Raw genomic sequence first — 22,210 nt, forward strand, 5'->3', positions numbered from 1 at the left:
CACCATGTCCCCACTATGTGTTTAATGCTTCTTTTTTCACTTTTGACTTGAAACTCCTATCCTGCTGAGAACAACCCCATCCTTCCTCTAGTCCTCTATTTACACTGCTGCAGGAAATGTCTCTTAAAGAGATTGGTGAGGGGGGTGGGGGATGAGAGCCCTGCTGTGCTATTTCGATATTATTTTTCCTTCTCCTCCTCTCCAGTGCACTGGCAGCAGCACTCTGTGGCTTCCTTATCCTCTGCTCTCATCCTCATCCTCATCCTCAGTAAGACCAGCCTGCAGGTCTGTGCTTGGGGAATTCAGCTGCAGCCAGAATCCACCTGTTCCTCTCCACCGCACATGCAGGGTTTCAGCCCGGCCCCAATAACAGGGGGAAGTAGCTTCACTGTGTGAGCCGCCCGGCAGCAGCAGGCAGCCGTTGTGGTGCATACTAAGAACACATTTCTCCCAGTTCCCTGGGTATGATCTCAAACCAGGATCCGTTTACTTCCAGGCGCAATGTCAACAGGCAAATCTAGGAGAAGGTCTGCAGTTTTTTGGAATGTGGTGATTGAAAAAACAAACAAATGACTTGTGAGAGAGAGACAAATGCTGCTTGATTACAGGTTGTGTTGAGTCAGTAACAGGCTCATCTGGGTAGAAATGTGTGACAATCAATTTGCAGAGAACTTTCCATGCTGAATGGGAAGTTGATTGACAGGGAGCCTAAGCCACTTCCAGTTTCTTTAATACCATGTACCTATAATGTATTTTGACAAGTAAAGCCCTGAAATTATGGTTTGCAAACATTCCCTGGAGAATTAAGGTACAGACAGCAAGCAGGCTTTTTTTCTCTAATCCTGAACTCACACACATAGACATGTGCACACACACACACACACACACACACACACACACACACACACACACACACACACACACACACACACACACACACACACACACACACATACACACACACACTGATTGTATACAATGGAACATTTAAACATGCTTTCCAAAGTCAGGGCCATTTGATTTCCTGTCTTTCCCTCTCTTTCTCATTCTCTTTCTGTTTCTCTCTTGTGTGTGTGTGTGTCTCCCAGTCTCTCTCTCATTCACTCACTGCCTCTGAATACTATCAACAATGGCCAGTTATAGAAAGGAAATCAATGCATTAATAAGTGTGTTCTCTCTTTTCCATTGATCTGGCCTCCAGTGTAAATGTTTCGACTCCCTTTCTTCTGTAAGAATGGCTCAAAATGGAAGGTTAGGACTACAGCATGGCCTTAAGATGTTATATAGACAGATGTAAAACGCACACACACGGTCATTCATATCATGTTGAGCCACAGAATCTCTTGACTTTACCACTCTCCCCAGTCAGAGAAAGTCTTCTGCCATTCACCCACAGAATGGGAAGATTCAAGGGCATAAGAGAAGCTCTCTGGAGACATCCTTACCTCTGGACTGTAGCAGGCTTGGGGTCAAATACTATTTGAAATCCTTTCAAATACATAAGCTGGGCTTGATTGAGTTTTCCAGTTGCAATAGAACATATAGAATAGTCGCAAAAGTGCAAACCCCGCCCCGTCCTGCACTTCCAGGCAGACTAAAGCAAATGCTAACTGTTTTTGAAAGATTTCGCCTAGTATTTGAACCCAGGTCTGGTCTGTAGTGCTGATTGGTACTCGTTACTTAATTATACATTTGGACCCACCACGCTACAACACAAAGGGCCGCTGTGCCTCTTTTGACCCAAAGTCTCCCTTTGTGCCGGGGCTCTGAAAAGGAGTTAAACAAAATAAAGAGGGGCACTTAAATATGTTGCCACAGAAACTTAATTGACAGATTGAAGCCAGGCCGGCAGTGTTTTTCAGGGGACCTTCTCTTCTTCTCTTCTCTATGGCTCTTTGCGTGAATAGATTTTCTCTTTTCTCCCTGGCTCCCCCGCTGTGAGGTCCAGGAGGTCTGACCAACTGGTCCACTCCTGTTTCCACAACTTCACTTCCCATTGTAGTGAGAGAGGAGTGACCTGGAGGAGCATTTATTCACTATTAACACCTAATGAACGTGAGAAATGGAAGTAGAGATTAAATGAGAGATCAGCTTTTGTGCCTTATAAAGGGATGCTAGCCATGCAGGAGACAAGTGGTTATATACATTGTGGGCATAATTGCACATTTGCATTTCAAAAGTTTTAGTTCTTTTTTATAACCAAATGTGAAATACATTCATGTTAACATACTAATGGAGAAAGTTGGTTATAGGATATGATGGTCTGATGATGTGTGGAAAGCACAATTCATATTCTAATCAAAAGAGTGAAGGACACTTTTCTGTTGATTGCAAAATGGACACTCGACAACTCGTGCAGTCTATACTGATATTTGTTTTCCACTTTTTGCAAACTATGGTATTTGCACAGAAAACTCAAGAATAGCGTTATTGTATTGTATTGTGTACTCCTTTTAGAACCCTGAAAGCTCACTCAAACGTGACACTTTCTTTCCCTTCATCTCCCCTCATTTGTGTTGAAAGCTGTCACTGAACAAGAAGTCTCCCATAAAAATAACATCTGCACTGATTATGAGGTTGTTGGTGGTGGTGGTGGGGGGGGGGGGTAAATGAATAATTCCTTATGTTTTCCCTTCCTCTTCCCTTGCAGTGTGACAGCGAGAGTGACGTTGATGACAAGGTACGGCTTTTTTCTGTTTATCTTTCCTCACCACATCACTTGTATTTGAGGAGTTGTGAACAACAAACGTTGAGTTCCTGACTGAAGAAGAAAAGTGAGAGGAGATGAGGAGGAGCTATAATGGAGCAACAACGCTGCTAGTCCCACTACTGTTGAGCATTTGCGTCCCACAGATAAGTAACAGAAAAGAAAGAAACTAACAAGGAAAACACACTGGCAACTGCCAAAATAAAGGAAACCGCAACTTAACTTCTTGCGTCGAGCAATCCCGTATCCGGGAGCGTAATCATAGCCTTAAGCTCATTAGCATAACGCAACGTTAACTATTCATGAAAATCGCAAATGAAATGAAAGAAATATATTCACTCACAAGCTTAGCCTTTTGTTAACAACACTGTCATCTCAGATTTTCAAAATATGCTTTTCAACCATAGCTACACAAGCATTTGTGTAAGAGTATTGATAGCTAGCATAGCATTAAGCCTAGCATTCAGCAGGCAACATTTTCACAAAAACAAGAAAAGCATTCAAATAAAATAATTTACCTTTGAAGAACTTCGGATGTTTTCAATGAGGAGACTCTCAGTTAGATAGCAAATGTTTAGTTTTTCCAAAAAGATTATTTGTGTAGGAGAAATCGCTCCGTTTTGTTCATCACGTTTGGCTAAGAAAAAAAAACACGAAAATTCAGTCATTACAACGCCAAACTTTTTTCCAAATTAACTCCATAATATCGACAGAAACATGGCAAACGTTGTTTAGAATCAATCCTCAAGGTGTTTTTCACATATCTATTCGATGATAAATGATTCGTGGCAGTTGACTTTCTCCTCTGAAGCAAATGGTAAAATGCACGCAGCTGGAGATTACGCAATAATTTTGACAGAGGACACCAAGCGGGCACCTGGTAAATGTAGTCTCTTATGGTCAATCTTCCAATGATATGCCTACAAATACGTCACAATGCTGCAGACACCTTGGGGAAACGACAGAAAGTGTAGGCTCATTCCTGGCGCATTCACAGCCATATAAGGAGACATTGGAACACAGCACCCTCAAAATCTGGGCCATTTCCTGTTTAAAATTTCATTGTGGTTTCGCCTGTAGCATCAGTTCTGTGGCACTCACAGGTAATATCTTCGCAGTTTTGGAAACGTCAGAGTGTTTTCTTTCCAAAGCTGTCAATTATATGCATAGTCGAGCATCTTTTCGTGACAAAATATCTTGTTGCGTTATGCTAATGAGGGGGGTTTCAAGAGGTTAAAACGGGAACGTTTTTTTATCCAAAAATTAAAAGAGCGCCCCCTATATCGAAGAAGTTAAAGTGTCTTTAGAGGGCGGAGGGCCAGTTTAGATTCAGTCAAAATCACATGTTATTTGCTACGTGCTTTGTAAATAACAGTTGTGCACTAACAGTGAAATGTTTACTTACGGGCCCTTCCCAACAACGCAGAGAGAAAGACAATAGAGAAGTAATAGACAAGTAAAACACGTAATAATGAAAGTAATAATAAAAACAAAATGAATTATGATAACATGGCAATATATAAGGAGCACCAATTTAATGTGCAGGATTGCCAGATAATCAAGGTAGATATGTACATTAGGGATGACCCCATGTAGTCAACTGGTCGATTGATTGGTCGATAGCTGTTGGTCGACCGAGATTTCTTTAGTCAAGCATATAGCAACAACATTTTGTTTTAATCAAGGTGCAACAAGACGCCTGTCTGATTCGCGCCTGGAGACTAATCCATTGTGGAGGCCGTGGGAATGGGACAGTCCATCACTCTTAAGACATGTGCCACAGAAATTGTACATGGTTCTATTACATGTCTTAATTGTCTAAGAATTGTGAGGAGAGAGGAAACCAACTTATTTAGGTCTATAATCAACAGCCTGACTGTTAAATGTGCCTGACTTTATACATCATCCATATACAGCACCAGTCAAACGTTTGGACACACCTACTCATTCCCTGCTTTTTCTTTGTTTGACTATTTTCTACATTGCAGAAAAAGAGTGAAGACATCAAACTATGAAATAACACATATGGAATCATCTAGTAACCCCCCCAAAAATGGATTTTAGATTCTTCAAAGTAGCCACCCTTTGCCCTGATGACAGCTTTGTACACTCTTGGCATTCTCTCAACCAGCTTCATGAAGTAGTCATCTAAAATGCAAAAAATAAATTGATTGGTCGACCAGTATTTTTGTTGAGGTCATGGACACCCCTAGTGTACATACAGTATAACGAGACATAAAGTGGCAGATAGTAAACAATAGCAGCAGCATATGTGATGAGTCAAAAAAGTTGGTGCAAAAAGGGTTCAATGAAGATAGTATAAATGCAGATAGGTAGCTATTTGGTTAACTATTTGCAGTGCCTTCACACCCCTTGACTTTTTCCACATTTTGTTTTGTTACAGCCTGAAGATTTTGTGTCACTGGCCTACACACAATACCCTATAATGTCAAAGTTAAATTATGTTTTTCGAAACATTTACTAATTAATACAAAAGGAAAGCTGAAATGTCTTGAGTCAATAAGTACTCAACCCCTTTGATAAATTATGGACAGTATGTGGATAGAATATTTAGAATATGTAGGATAGAATACTATATTGCCACGCCCTGACCTTAGAGATCCTTTTTATGCCTCTATTTCGGTTTGGTCAGGGCGTGAGTTGGGGTGGGCATTCTATGGTTTGTGTTTCTATGATTTTCTATTTCTATGTTTTGGCAGGGTATGGTTCTCAGGGACAGCTGTCTATCGTTGTCTCTGATTGGGAACCATACTTAGGTACCCCTTTTCCCACCTGTGTTTGTGGGAGGTTAACTTTGTTTGATGGCACATAGCCTGAAGCTTCACGGTTTGTTTTGTATTGGTTATTGTTTTGTCTGCGTCATTTCGAATAAAAGAGAAAATGTACGCTCACCTTGGTCCAGTTCCTTCAACAGCCGTGACAGAACCTCCCACCACCAAAGGACCAAGCAGCGTGGTAGAGAGGACTCCTGGGCAGGGGAGGAGATCCTGGATGGTAAGGGACCCTGGAGGCAGGCTGAGGCGTATCGCCGTCCAAGGGAGGAACTGGAGGCAGCTAAGGCGGAACGAAAACATTATGAGGGAACACGGCTGGCAAGAAAGCCTGAGAGGCAGCCCCAAAAATGTTTTTGGGGGGGCACATGGGGAGTGTGGCTGAGTCAGATTGGAGACCTGAGACAACTCCCCATGCTTACCGTGGCGAGCATGTGACTGGTCAGGCTCCGTGCTATGGGGTGATGCGCACTGTGTCGAGGCTGAGCATTCACGGGCCGGTGTGCTCGGTGCCAGCGTCCCGCATTTGCCGGGTGGAGGCTGGCATCCAGCCAGAATGGTTGGTGCCAGCTCTGTGCTCGAGACCGCCAGTGCACCTCCACGGCCCAGTTCATCCGGTGCTTCCTCTACGCACCAGGCCTCCTATCGGTCTTTCAAGCCTGGAGGGCCCTGTGGCAGCCCCACGCAGCAGGCTGTCTCTGCGTCTCCTCCCTCCAGAGTCGCACTCCAGTCCAGACCCTCCAGCGACGCCCTCCAGTCCGGAGCCTCCAGAGGCGCCCTCCAGTCCGGAGCTTTCAGCGACGCCCTCCAGTCCGGAGCCTCCAGTGTCGCCCTCCAGCCCGGAGCCTCCAGTGTCGCCCTCCAGTCCGGAGCCTCCATGTCGCCCTCCAGTCCGGAGCCTACAGTGTCGCCCTCCAGTCCGGGGCCCGCAACGAGGGTGCCCAGTCCGGGGCCCGCAATGAGGGTCCCCGCTCTAGAGGCGGGGCTTGGCCCTAAGTGGGCCAAGCAAGAGGTGGAGCGGGGTCTACGTCCCGCACCAGAGCCACCACCGCAGATAGATGCCCACCCAGACCCTCCCCTATAGGTTTAGGTTTTCCGGCCGTAGTCCGCACCTTTTGGGGGGGTACTGTCACGCCCTGACCTTGGAGATCCTTTTTATGTCTCTATTTTGGTTTGGTCAGGGCGAGAGTTGGGGTGGTCATTCTATGTTTTGTGTTTCTATTATTTTCTATTTCTATGTTTTGGCCGGGTATGGTTCTCAATCAGGGACAGCTGTCTATCGTTGTCTCTGATTGGGAACCATACTTAGGTACCCTTTTTCCCACCTGTGTTTGTTGGAGGTTAACTTTGTTTTATGGCACATAGCCTGAAGCTTCACGGTTTGTTTTGTATTGTTTATTGTCTTATCGGCGTCATTTCGAATAAAAGATGTACGCTCATCACGCTGCACCTTGGTCCAGTTCCTTCAACAGCCGTGACATATTGAAGGAACTGGACCAAGGTGCAGCATGGTGAGCGTACATTTTCTTTTCTTATATATTTTCTTATATATATATACAGCAAAAGTTGAATAGGATGGCATTGACAGGAATACACAATATACATATGAAATGAGTAAAACAGTATGTACAAAAGCTGAAGAACATACGCACATCCAGGTACTTTCTGCAGGTGCTGGAGTTGTAGGCAAACTCATGGAAAACAGAAAGGAAAACGCTGTACACTGCTGCTCATGCTCCTATGTGATTTTTTTATAGTACAACATTCTGACCCTTAGGTCTTCATCAGTCATCCATACATAAAACAGTATGTAAACATTATTAAAGTGACCAGCGTTCCAATAGACTGTACAATAGAGATTCTGTCATCTGTGGATCTGTTGGGGCGGTATGCAAATTGGAGTGGGTCCAGGGTGTCTGGGAGGATGGTGTTGATGTGAGCCATGACCAGCATTTCATGGCTACAGATGTGAGTACTACAGGGTGATAGTAATTTAGACAGTTTACCATGGTGTTCTTGGGCATAGAGACTATGATGGTCTGCTTGAAACATGTAGGTATTACAGACTGGGTCAGGGAGAGGTTGAAAATGTCAGTGAAGACACTTGACAGATGGTTAGTGCATGCTCTGAGTACGCATCCTGGTAATCCGTCTGGTCTTGTGAATGTTACCCTGTCTTACTCACATCCGGAACAGCTGGTGCTCTCACACATAGTTCAGTGTTGCTTGCCTCAAGGCAAGCATAGAAGGAATTTAGCTTGTTTGGTAGGCTTGGGTCACTGGGAAGCTCACGGTTGGGTTTCCCTTTGTAATTCGTGATAGTTTGCAAGCTCTGCCATATCCTACGAGCGTCAGAGCCGTGTAGTAGGATTCGATTTTAGTCCTGTATTGATGGTTTGTCAAAGGGTGTAGCAGGATTTTTTATAAGCATCCGGGTTAGTGTTCCGCTCTTTGAAAGTGGCAGCTCTATGCTTTAGCTCAGTGCGGATGTTGCCTGTAATTCATGGCTTCGGGTTGGAATATACATGTACGGTCACTGTGGGGACGACGTCATCGATGCACTTTTTAATGAAGCTGGTGACTGATGTGAAACTCCTCAATGCCATCAGAGTCCCGGAACCTATTTTATTCTGTGCTTGCGATTGTGGCTTGTGGAATTTTTTCCCCGTTACTCTACCAAGGATATTGACGGGAACTGGAACATGCTGTCGTACATGTTGATACAGAGCATCTCAAACATCCTCAATGGGTGACATGTCTGGTTAGTATGGAGGCCATGGAAGAACTGGGACATTTTCAGCTTCTAGGAATTGTGTACAGAACCTTGCGACATGGGGCCGTGCATTATCATGCTGAAACATGAGATGATGGCGGTGGATGAATGGCACGACAATGGGCCTCAGGATCTCGTCACGGTATCGCTGTGATTACAAATTGCCATCGATAAAATGGGATTGTGTTTGTTGTCTGTACCTTATGCATGCCCATACCATAACCCCACCGCCACCATGGGGCACTCTGTTCACAACGTTGACCTCAGACAACCCGATCGCTCACACGACGCCATACATACTGTCTGTCATCCTCCCGGTACAGTTGAAATCGGGATTCACCATTAAAGACTTCTCCAGAGGGCCAGTATCTAATGAACATGAGCATCTGCCCTCTGAAGTTGTTTGCAACGCCGAACTGCAGTCAGATCAAGACACTGGTGAGAGCAACGAGCACGCAGATGAGCTTCCCTTCTGATAGTTCTTTGGTTGTGCAAACCCTCCGTTTGATCAGTTGTCTGGGTGGCTGGTCTCAGACGAACCCGCAGGTGAAGATGCCATATGTGGAAGTCCTGGGATGGCATGGTTACACATGTTCTGCGGTTGTGAGGCCATTTGGACTGGCAAATTCTCGATAACGACGTTGGAGGCAGCTATTGATAGAGAAATTAACATTCAATTTGCTGGCAACAGCTTTGGGGGACATCCTGCAGTCAGCATGCCAATTGCACACTCCCTCAGAACATCTGTGGCATTGTGTTGTGACACAAAACTGCACATTTTAGAGTGGCCTTTTATTGTCCCAAGCACAAGGTGCAACTGTGTCATGATCATGCTGTTTAATCAGCTTCTTGATATGCCACACCTGTCAGGTCTATGGGTTATCGTGGCAAAGGAGAAACGCTCACTAACAGGGATGTAAACAAATTTGTGCATTTAAACAAACAAAATTTGTGCATTTAAACAAACATTTAAGATACATTTCTGTGCATATGGAACATTTATGGGATATTTTATTTCAGCTCAAGAAACATGGGACCAACACTTTACATGTTGAGTTTATATTTTTGTTCAGTGTAGTTTACAGCTAATAAGGTATTCTAACTCTGGTGAGCAGAATCTCGAGACTTCTTCATTTTAGAGATCGCACACCAGCTGTTTTTAACAAAGAGATACACACCACCCCCCTTGAGCTCACCTGACACTGCCGTTCTGTCCTGCCGATTGTATATTATCCATGTCCTTGATCATCCCCGTTTCCGAGAAACATAGGACATCACAGCTCACATCAGCCTCTATATCGCCGTCTCTTTCTCTTCCGAGTGTCAGGGATTAGTGCCTGGCCAGGGGTGAGCAGTATGTCCTGTGCCGCTGACTTGTTGAAGTTGAAATCTTCATCCAAATCGAGGTGAGTGATCGCTGTTCTGATGTCCAGAAGATCTTTTCAGTCGTAGGAAATGATGGCGGACACATTATGTACTAAAAGAGTGAAGATCAGGGCAAAAATACACACAAAATAGCGGAATTGGTCAGGAGCTCGGAAAATGGACGCTATACACTGTACACTCCAGCGCCATTCTGGCAAAGATTCTACAAGTGTCTGGAACTCTTGTTGGAGGGATGCACACACATTTGGTGTTTTGTTGATGGCGGTGGAAAACGCTGTTTTTGTTGCCGCTCCAGAATCTCCCACAAGTGTTCAATTGGGTTGAGATCTGGTGACAGAGACGGCAATGGCATAGAGTTAACATTGTTTTCATGCTCAAAAAATCTTTCCGTTACCACTCGTGCCCTTTGGATGGATTCATTGTCATCCTATAGGGGCATAAACATGGTAGCCAAAATAATAGCCTGCCTAGCATTTTTCATGTACATGATGGGATGTTAATTGCGTAATTAACTCAGGTACCACAACTGTGTGGAAGCACCTGCTTTCAATACCCTTTGTATCCCTCATTTACTCAAATGTTCCCATTATTAGTTGTTCACAACGCAAATAATAACACTGCTTTTATAGGTGTAAGAGAAATGTTGCGTCTTTCAATTTGCAACTCCTTTAACCTCAATGATAACCCCAGACTGTGTACAACATGTATCACATTTTATATACAGTACAACAATGTGACGCAAATCAAGATAATAAATGTCATTGATCACTCTATTATGTAGATTTGAGTTATCATATTCCAATTAATTTCATGCAGACAATACACCACTGATGTCTCTAATATCCTAGGGATAGCATTGCAGCATGTACAGTATCACAGTCTTTATGTTGTTAAATGGCAGATTTTCCAAGTTGCCATCAGTTATTAATCTTCTGTCAGTCTGTTTGACAGCTGTTGGCCAGCGTCTATACAGAGTATTTGTAATAATATCAATTTCACAACTGTACACTTGTTTACTTGGGTGGCTGGCTTGTTCATCTATGGTTTCCTCCACCACCACCTGCAGCCATTCCACCATGAACCACCAATGGGAGCCTCACACATCTTAATTCCCCCGCAGTTTAGCAATTACTCCCTGGTAAATGAATGAGATAGCATGCCTAATCTCCTGTAAGCTTATCTCCCAGTTCTGTGGAAATGTCTGCGTCTCCGCTCGCCCTATAAATAATACATTGATAGCAGCATAATTTGCATGAACTGTAGCTTTGGCAAGTCAATAGGCTTTTATCTCTTCATTGAACCAAAAAGTGAGTGAATGAGTGAGTGTGGGAAGGGGAGCCTCTCTCTCACCCGTCAGTTTGACATGACAGGAAGGGAGTTTTCAGGGCCTGTCAGTTTCCATACAGCTCCCTGGCATCACTATGGGTGAGGAGGGGGAGGGGAGAGGAAGGAACTACTCTACAGACAGAAGCCCCCACCTCTGTATCCTCAGATCAACCCTCGCTCTCTGTTTGCTGTTCTGTGTCTATCCATACCCCTACCTCCTACACCTGCCACATGGTAGGTTCATTGCTAATTTGAAATAGGAATGCCATATGTGTTATGTCAGGGGGTTGTTTTAACTGTGTACGTGTTGTTCACAACATGTGGAAGCAATTACTGAGTTGCTGGAAATTCAAAGAGTGTGTTTTCTCTCTTTCTCCAGAAAGGCTAATCTATCAGAACCTTTTTTTTATCTATTCAGTGAACGCATAGGGAATGGGGTGGGGTTGGTCCATGTGAGTGCAGTAGTCTCTGGACTTGACTGGCGGTAGTTAACTCCTACCAGGCAGTCATGTGGCCTCGGACAAATGTGCCACTGTCCATAGAAACCAGACAGAGCTGACGTACATCACAGTGGAGCCGTTGTGAATTCCTAAAGTACTCCTCTCTGAAAGAGCACCATGTCTTCCATGTTCATTACATGAGCTAAAAAAGAATGTCTGTGTTTGGGTAAGGGCCGTAGTAAACGGACCTCTTCTAGGTTGAGGAAATGGAGAGGACTATTAACTTCATCAAGATGACAGAGTGGCATCCATAGAAAATTGAATGATGAGGGTCAGAGAGAGATGGGAAAAAATCAATCTTGACAAGCCATCAGTGGAGTCAAATCACCAGTGTAAAATTGGTTTTCATGAAGGAAAGACAAACACTGTCATTTGTAATTGGCCACACTTACAATAACTCTGTCTGTTTAATTTCTAGCATGTTAACTGCAACAGGTGCTGCCAACAATGGCTGCTTTATTTCACTTCAAATCAGCAGCCACCTGAACACCCACATTGTCAGGATTTAACAGATTACATCAATTAGAATATTGCTTGCAGGTGTGCACATTTGGTGCAATCAGTTACAGTTATTTGAATAAAACTGTCTGGTAGCCAGGCTGGTGTATGGTATTGCAGGCCAGCCTGGGTAGATACGAGCATGTCGTAAAGCCATTATATTCAAACACACAACAGATAAGACTGCAGATGTATTCCCGTGTTGTTGTTTTTTTGAGATTGCTCAGTAACCTCTGAGTCCTATGTTGTCAGTAGGGATGTTTATGTAGATACACCTGCATGGCTGTGCCTGCCCCAGATATAGGTCTACAGGCCTACTCAGATTGTTTTCTCATCGCTCGTATTTCCTCCATGGAGCCTAGCCCTCTGTTTAAAGAAATGTGTAATTTTCCTCCATTATCCCAACATAATGTTTGACAATGAACAGTATTCAAAGTCAGAAATAGTATCCTTGACCCTGAATAACCCACCAAATAACCCCCTGCTGTGGCCTGAAGCGTAGCTCAGATGATTACGATGATTTCTCTTTTATGGAGAGCATAATGAAGTCTCTGTGTTGTTTCAACTATTAAAACGTGTGTGTGGGTGTGTGTGCGGGCGTGCATGCATGTGTGTTTGTAGCCTGGCTAAATGAAATGTTCATGAAGAGGGCTAACCGCGTGCTTGAAGAATTGCCTCCACAACAGAAGGACCTGTGTGTAAACAAACTCTGTTGTACTGTCACAGGCATTTTAGTGGAATATGAAGGGCCCATTAGATTGTATCAGGGTCAAATGAGTTCAACTCATCCTATTCTGGGCGGTCGGCTCTCTGTGACTCTATTGATAACATATTATTTATGTCTGTCGAGTGGTTCATACAAAGCATGTGTTACCCATTAGCCTGCTTTACACTAAAATCTGTTCCTCAATGGCACTGTTTGTCTAAGGTTGATGTTTGATCAAACAGGACGTCACCAACTTAGCCACTCAATTTATTTTTAACAATATTTAATGTAATTGTGAATCAGATTGTATGTGTTAATTTACTTTATTCCGTTTATTTTTGCAGGGAAAGTGGACATTAACCCCCTATAGTCGATTGACGCACCGGTTCTAAGACTCATCTAAACGTAACTGGTACCGGTTCTAAAAATATGGAAGTATGAAGGCTGTTTTGTGCCTAACCAAAAAAGGGGTTAAATATGTGACTGACCGGCTCAATTCGGTCTAAAATATTGTTTGTTACATTTGATAAAAATAGAGACTCCGAGCTAGAAAATGGTATATCATCCACTGCAGTTGAGGAACAATGGGAAAGTAATTCTGCTTTAAATGTTGATGAACTTGTAGCCCTACTTTTAAGAAACTGGCACTTAAATGTTTTGGTACACCTACTGGAGAGCTCTTCTTTGTCTACACCCATTCATTCACACCCTCTTAAGCCTTAGCCCCACCCATCTCTTAAAAGGATTCACATGTGAGGCCATGTGCTAAACAGAGGGAGTAAGGTACTGTAGTAAACAACCAAAGATTTCAAGACTAAAAGTGGTGAAAGTAGTAGCAAATACACACTTTATCTAGTCCTTGGCCAATATCCTAATCCAATTTTGGTGCAGGTCATGTTGTTCTTCGCATAAATTTATCTAGTAAAGACACACTATATCAAATACATGTTTATTTGTCACATGCACTGGATACAAAACGTGTAAACGGTATAGTGTAATGGTTACTTGCATATTTGCATATTAGTAATATCAAAAATAGTGTCCAGATATATATTGTATAAATATTTGAGAATTATTAGATGATTCTTACTCAGACGCACCTGTTCAAATTGATGGGTCGTGTGAAAGAAACCATCCCCCAGCCACATCTAGCTAAGTGGTTGAGTCACTGTTGTTTAGACATGTACACATGTTCATGAAATACAGTAGATGACACTAATCACCCCCAGACACACCTGGTTAACTTGATGGGTCATGTAATCATCTGGCAAAGTGGAGTCTTTTGTTTAGACATGTAGCTAGATAGCTAAACAATTAACCTAATGTTGCTTTCAAGACAACTGGGAACTTGGAAAATCAAAGTTAAATCATGACACCAGTGATCATCAGGTCGGAATGTCGGGTCTCTAGAAAGAGGCCCGAGTTCTCAAGTTGGAATTCCGAGTTGGATGACCGGTCAAAACAATTTTTACCAGTCGGAGTTCCCAGTTGTCTTGAACACACTGAAATCGGAAGTCGAAGATTTCCGAGTTCCCAGTTGTTTTGAATGCAGCGATAATCTCAACCCATACTACTAGCAATACAAACTGATTGTCACAGCTCGCCACCATGCATGAATCTGCAGGTAGCTAAAGCTAACCAACTAGTTTCGATGTTAGCTAGCCAGATAACATTAGGCTATAACTAGCAATGCAAATGGCTTTCTGAGATACGAATAATATTAATACATAGATCATACACGTAATGTTAGCTAGCGAGCCAGCCAGCTAACGTTAGCTAGCTAGCTAACAGTACACTTTAACTTGCAATGAAAGTGACTTAATGACAACATTTTTTACTTATAATATCTGAATATGTAGCTAGCTAGACTTACCCGTATAGATGGATGAACGCTTCTCCCTCTCTGTCACGAATGGCATGGTTGCCCTTAGTTTGACGATGTAATCCGGAAACAGGTGTTTTATACAACAGCCTTCTGTGTTCTCTTTTCAACTCCCTTCACATATTTGCAATCAAATGCCAGAATTTTCTCCATCTCCTTAGCTATCATATTCTGCTTCTACCAGGCATTCCAATGATTTTAAAACTAAGTCAACTTATTTTCCGTGACAGCAACGCAATTATTTATTATCAAGAGTGTGCAAAGCTGTCATCAAGGCAAAGGGTGGCTACTTTGAAGAATCTCAAATATAAAATATATTTGGATTTGTTTAACACATTTATGGTTACTACATGATTCCATATGTGTTATTTCATAGTTTTGATGTCTTCACTATTATTCTACAATGTAGAAAATAGTAAAAAAAAAAAAAAAAAAAAAAAAAAAAAAAAAAAACTGAGTAGGTGTGTCCAAACCTTTGACTGGTACTGTATGTGTAAAAAAATATATAAAAAATCCTAAGTTTTCTTATATCTCCTAGATATAATTATGATAAACACTTAAGTTTGTTTCTTTATTTATTTATTATTTATTTTTTGACTGTCTTTTTTGCCATATATAAATGTGTTATTCAGTGCATTTCTTTGTGCTGTAGTAGTAAAGGCCAAATTCAATATTTTAGACTTTTAAGAATGAATCAACTAAAAGTGCTGGTTCTAGCCAGCCGGCTAAATTTCGATCATAGTCCCTGGGCAGGTAATTCTTTTTAGGCTTAGTTATAGTGAAACGTGAATTCTCGTCATCTTTTTGACAGTTTGTTGCAAAAGCAATATATTTTGGTCTATTTTAATAGTAATAGTTGCCCCTAGCAGTTCAACTCTACGTCATCTCAAACTCTCCCTTCTAGATGTTCTGGGTGGTACCACCTCAGGTCTTACTATAAAAGTAGGTGATGTTACACAAAATTAAAAGGGCATTAAGGCACATTTCTGCATATGACCAAATTAAATGTTTTTGCTTACCGTTTCATATACATCTATGTGCATTTACGTAGAAAAACAACATGTAGGCTATGAGGATTCTACATGTATTTGTAGCTACATTTTCTTTTTTCTTTATTTAACTTGGCAAGTCAGTCAGAACAAATGATTATTCACAATGAAGGCCTACCCCGGCCAAACCCTAACCCGGACGACGCTGGGCCAATTGTGCGCTGTCCAATGGGACTTCCAATCACAGCCAGTTATGATACAGCCTGGAATTAAACCAGGGTCTGTAGTGATGCCTCTAGCACTGAAATGCAGTGCCTTAGACTGCTGCGCCACTCGGGAGGCATCATTATAAAAAAAAGAATGACAATGGTGGTCATCTCAAATCGTTTTATTTTTTCCCAACCACTATTACTGCTTGGTCTGCTAATACAGTTAGTTTATAGTTCAATGGTTGTGAGTTCTAATCCCACACGGGGCAGATATCTTTTTGTAATTCTTTATTTATAATATTCATCCCATGCCCATACACTTGTAATTCTGAAAAGTGAAAGCATGCCTGTGGGATTGCCCTGGTAGTAGTTGTAGGTTTTTACAGTGCCTTCAGAAAGTATTCAGATCCCTTGAATTTTTCCACATTTTGTTAGGTTACTGCCTTATTGTAAAATTGATTAAATTGCCCCCCCCCCCCATCAATCTACACACAATACCCCATAATGACAAAGAAAAACTGTTTTATATAATTATAAATAAATAAAAATATATTGCATTTACATAAGTAAGACCCTTTACTCAGTCCTTTGTTGAAGCACAATTGGCAGCGATTACAGTCATCTTGGGTATGACCCTACAAGCTTGGCCCACCTGTATTTGGGGAGTTTCTCGCATTCTTTTCTGCAGATCCTCTCAAGCTCTGTCAGGTTGGATGGGGAGCGTCGCTGCACAGCTATTTTCAGGTCTTTCCAGAGATGTTCGGCTAAGCTGGGCTCTGGCTTAGCCACTTATGGACATTCAGAGACTTGTCCCGAAGCCACTCCTGGTTTGGCTTGGCTATGTACTTAAGGTTTTTGTCCTGTTGGAAGGTGAACCTTCGTCCTAGTCTGATTTCCTGTGAGCTCTTGAGCAGGTTTTCATCAAGGATCTCTCTGCACTTTGCTCCGTTCATCTTTGCCTCGATCCTGACTAGTCTCCCAGTCCCTGCTGAAATACATCCCCACAGCATGATTCTGCCACCACCATACTTCACCGTAGTGATGGTGCCAGGTTTCCTCCAGACGTGACACTTGGCATTCAGGCCAAAGAGTTGAATCTTGTTTCTCATGGTCTGAGAGTCTTTAGGTGCCTTTTAGCAAACTCCAAGCGAGCGGTCATGTGCCTTTTACTGAGGAGGGGCTTCTGTCTGGCCACTCTACCATAAAGACCTGATTGGTGGAGTGCTGCAGAGATGGTTGCTATTCTGGAAGGTAATACAATCTCCACAGAGTTACTCTAGTGCTCTTTCAGAGTGACCATCGGGTTCTTGGTCATCTCTCTGACCAAGGCCCTTCTCCCCCAATTGCTCAGTTTGGCCGTACATCCAGCTCGAGCAAGAGTCTTGGTGGTTACAAACTCCTTCCATTTAAGAATGATGGAGGCCACGGTGTTTGTGGGGACCTTCAATGCTTCAGAAATGTTTTGGTACCTTTCCCCAGATCTGTGCATCGACACAATCCTGTCTTGGCGCTCTACTGACAATTCCTTAGACCTCATAACTTGGTTTTTGCTCTGACATGCACTGTCAACTGTGGGACCTTATATAGACAGGTGTGTGCCTTTCCAAATCATGTCCAATCAATTGAATTTACCACAGGTGGACTCCAATCAAGTTGTAGAAATATCTCAAGGATGATCAATGGAAACAGGATGCACCTGAGCTCAATTTCAACTCTCATAGCAAAGGCACTGAATACTTATGTAAAAATGTCTAATTGTCATTATGGGGTATTGTGTGTAGATTACTGAGGGTTTTTGTTTTATTAATCCATTTTAGAATAAGACTGTAACGTAACAAAATGTGGAAAAGGGAACTGAGTATATTTGGCCATTGGGAAAAAGCTACTGTAATACTTCAATGCAGATTGGATTGAATTGAGCCCTTAGTCTTCATTTTCAAGGTGATGATTGCACTTTCCTTTCCAAACATATTTGGCGCACCATGGGTGATTCAAATTTGCACCGTAAGTGTCAATAGATGTCAGATACTAGGTGCCTTACCACTGTTAGCTAACTGTTTAGCGCCATATTTGCTTGTGATGCGCATCATTTTATTATCTGAGCATTGCAGTGGACTTCTGGTAAGAATGCTTTAGTGAGAAAGTGTTGAGATCAGGTACAACCACGTTTACCCACCCCCAAAATGAATATGTATGAGCAATTCCCCCCGGTCCACAAACTGAATGCATTTTTTTTTAATATGAAGGGGTTGGGCAAAGGCTGAAATTGGGGTTGAGAGTTACCCTTTAAGAAAAATACAGACAGACAATAAGCACATGAAGAGCGACATATTGTCCAACACTTAGCACGCAGACAGACAGAGCAATAACACAAAAAGAAACCAAACAAAATGTTATACCACCATAGTCTACATGTTTTGTTTGGTGGAATCCGTCATGCAGATAGAGAATGTTATTCCCACTGTTTCAGTAGGACCACATGGCCTCCGTTAGCTGTGACTATTACCTTCATTGACCTCTGTTCCCCCAAGTAGTTCAAACCAGATCAATTATTATTCCATGCATCTATTTAGAAATATCAGCGAGCCAAAGTGGGCAACTTTTCTCATGTCTGTGTTCATGCTACTTGAAGCGAAGAGGGTCATTTTCTTTCATTTAAGAGGAAGAGAAAAAAGGCGGGATTTATCCTTCTCTCTCTGTTTCCAAAGACTGCCCTGAAGTGTCGTCCTATCTCTATTATGCTGAGCTCGCCTGTCTGCGCCACTGCTCCTCCAATTTCCTCTGTGTTCTTTAGCTTTAGCAAATAACATCATGGCTCCCTGTCTCTCCTCTCCATGTCAGGAATACTAGCATTAGCCTCTAATATGCTACTCCAGTGCTCTTCTCTTTACCAGTCTTAGCTAACACAGTGGCTGGCCTGCCCTGTCATGGCTCTGCAGCGATGGCGTAATGCTCATTCGCCCAGTGTCGACACCCAGGTCGTCTAATTCCATTTGCTTCTATTTTCCAGGAAGGCAGGCAGTCATTCAGCAGTAACTGTATCTGTCTGAGTCTCCCACTGCCTCTCTCCTCTCTCCCAGGGGACCATTACCACATCCCTGCTACAGCTCTTTAATGGTTTCAATACTCGCTTGACAGGAGGGCACAACGCTGACTTGATTGACACATTAATTCCTCGCTCTCTTATCTCCCGGTATAGGGAGTGAATGGTGTATCACAGAGACGAGTGTTTCTGAGAGCTTATCAGTAATGGCTCGTCAGGTAGTGTCCTCCTAGGTGATGTATCTGGGTAGTGTGTCTTAAGGTAGCATGCACCTACATACGGAGCACCGTGTCTATGGAAACACAGAACACACCCACTCTACCCCTCCCTCTTCTTCTTCCTCTCTCTTTCTTCCTATCTCTTTCAGTTTTATTATCTCTCTTCCCCTCTCTCAGAGGATTCTGTCATATTGTCGTCCATCTCACTCTCTCTCTCTCTCTCTCTCTCTCTCTCCTCTATCGGTCTGTGTGTTGCTTTCTTCCCTCTCTCACTCTCACACCCATGTCAGAGAAAAGGAAAAAGGAATGGCAATGACTGTGCCTCTGGCCCCTTATATCACCCAGCCCACCCCCCACATCCCTCTTCCATTCCCCCAACCCCTGTGAAGCCCAGGTTCTTTCCCAGACTCCTCATATTCAATAACAAACAGCCCACCCACCAGGTCGCTGACAGCCCTAATAGTTTTTCATGGGGGAAAAAATTGACCGACTTAATGTTTCGACACAAGTGATCATCCGTCCTCATCTCCTTAATGAAATTAGATTAAGTGCACCTGGGAAAGAGCTGATGAAGCAGAATGCCTTGCCACCTCCTTTAATTTAAAACCAATTTGCCAGCAATATTCCCCCCAGCTCGGGGTTCTCCTAAGCAGATTCAAAATGGAGGACGAATGAGATCAGACCAGAGCTGACTAGTTTAATTCCGGTCCCCACAGGCAGCACCAAATTATAACTGACACCGGCAACAGAGGCTTTAATATGGAGATGTCATTTTTCTCCTTTCCTCCCCACCTTTGTCTCTCTTTCTATTTTCTCTCTCTTTCTCCCTCTCTCTCTCTCTCTCTCTCTCTCTTTCTTCCTCTATGTGATGAACCGTGGCTGCCTCTGGAAAAGGCTGTGTTTTCATCAGCTGGTGTCATGATGTTATAGCTGTAGCAATTACAGTGGTCTGGAAACACTCTTCTGTTTCATTTATATTGGGCTGTTTGCAATGTTCTCTCTTCTCTAGTTTATCCGGTTTAAGTCTGTGTTTTTTTCCCCTGGTTGTCAAGAGATACATCTGTTGTACATTTAGTGCATCACAACTATGTGGTGATTTTAGAGTTCCAGTTCATTCTTCTTCTTTCTGACTGAATCGGAATCTGAGTCGTGGTCTGCTAAGTGGCACATTTTAAATCTGAATTTGATCATTTTAAGAAAAACTATTATGCCTAGTACTTAGTTGTACCTTCGCAGACCTTTCCGGAACGATTTGGCTAATTGTCTTGACATTTACTGTATGAACATTTTCAGACAGGGAATAATTTGAGGGGTGGGGGTGGGTGGCGGGCAAATTAAGCATATAATTAAAACCCTGTGGTGTCTTGACAAGGTGGGTGACGCGGAGGATGTCTTCTGTCCCCTGTAGGGCCAGGCAAAGCAATGACACAGCCAACTGATAGCAGAAAAGCCTGCATGTCACTATCAATGCATGTCACAGTAAGAGTGACAGTAACAGCAATGATGCCGCGACCAAAGTTTTTTCATTCATTCCACTGGCTGAATACACTACTCTGGATTGCTTTCTATTGGTTACTTTGCCATGAGCGTAAATCATGTAAACAGAAACCTGTGACTGATAAAGCAATTATCTTTGCATGGCTACGTGGGAAAGTGTCAAATCTAGAAGCTCAGTTTATCTCTCTGTTTAGCTCTGTCCTCTTTGTTCTTGTGGCGTTTACTTTGGCAGGGGGTGTTAAAACAGGTATTCAGGCCTTTGTTCTTTGGAAATCATAACACGCACTCTTTCCAATTTCCCAACCATAGAGTAGGCCCTACCTCTAACCTTTTCAGAACACCGTGTCTGTTCTCTGCTGCAGTAGAGAGACAGCTTATGATCATAGTCATTGTGGAAATGATTCTTGCCTGGATGAACTTCAAGTTTCGCTGCGTACTTGTCCTCTTGTCCTACACCCTCACCTGCTCCACTTTTGAAGAGGTTCTTCAAATACCAATTTCCCATCTCAGAACCAAAGCCCTGTACTGTAATAGTCTGAAGAATTTTCTACAAGGGCCAAGTGGGATTGTCGATTTTACAATTTTCCACAAGAGATCATCTCTCTTTGATCTCCTAGTGATACATCTGGTTCACCTCGAACATCAAACAGAATAGCTGTGGAGGTTTTATTTCATAAAAAAAATATTTAAAAAAAACATTTTCGTTTTGTAATGTGTTGACAGAGATTAAAACGCTTAAAACTCAGGTAACCTCACATACACACACACACACACACACACACGGTAGTAGCTAAACTGTGTTCCATTGTCCAGTCCAAGTATCATGGCAGCCCGTCCATTGTTTTCGCAAAGGCCCGCGTTTGAATAACAAGCCAAGTACTATAAACATTTTTCCACATCAGTAATAAAATAAACATTTAGTCCATATTGGTTGCAGATGTCCTCTCAGTAGAGAAAAAAAATATGTATGAGTGTGTCAGATTTGAGTGTTTCTGATCTTGCATAAACATAATGCCTAAGTGTCTTTTTATTCAATAAACATCGGTGAACCCTAATTACTTCCACATTTCTTCTGGCTGGAAGTGGAAGGCAGACCTTGTGTTGTACGGAGCTTGGAGCTCTGTGTGTGAGTCCCAAATGGCACCCTATTCCCTACATACTGCACTACTTTTGACCAAAGCCCAATGCACTATATAGGGAATAGGGTACCTTTTGGGATGCTGCCTGTGACTGAGCCCTGTCCCAGCCGTTGGCTTGTCCAGAGAAACTTCCCTAATGCAACAGGACCTATTTTTCCTTTCCTGCAAATGGCATACGCATTCAGTGACAAATATAGAATTCCCCATTGTTCCTAGTAATCTGTGCCATCGTGGATAATGTTTCCCTGACGAAACTGACCTTTTCTTTTTGGCCTGGAACACATCAATATATGGAACCCAGACCAACCTGACCCGTGGTGCTCAGAAAGGAGTGCTGAGAGAGCATGAAATCCCTTAACAGACAAAGAGGCCAGTCAGCCAAACAGGACGTTGAGCCTTACAGTTTTACATTTTATAGGGAAATAAACACATATTCATTGAGTACAGGCATAGACCATCATTATTTTTCGAAGCTCTATATTTTGTCTGTTTACTCGCTGGTTTCCCTTACAGGACATGGCCAATTATGTTGGGCTTGTTGACAT

The 22,210-nt window shown here is 42.8% G+C and overlaps 1 protein-coding gene across 1 annotated transcript in view; it reads left to right on the forward strand.

The window, feature by feature from the left end:
* LOC135543262 (autism susceptibility gene 2 protein-like) overlaps nucleotides 1-22,210 on the forward strand; it is a 414,672-nt gene that overhangs the window by 272,470 nt on the left and 119,992 nt on the right. Inside the window, 1 exon segment of the mRNA XM_064970405.1 lies at nucleotides 2,651-2,680. Coding sequence (XP_064826477.1) covers nucleotides 2,651-2,680 — 30 coding nt within the window.

This window comes from Oncorhynchus masou, chromosome 1, assembly GCF_036934945.1.
Source record: "Oncorhynchus masou masou isolate Uvic2021 chromosome 1, UVic_Omas_1.1, whole genome shotgun sequence".
NCBI classification, from domain to species: Eukaryota; Metazoa; Chordata; class Actinopteri; order Salmoniformes; family Salmonidae; genus Oncorhynchus; species Oncorhynchus masou.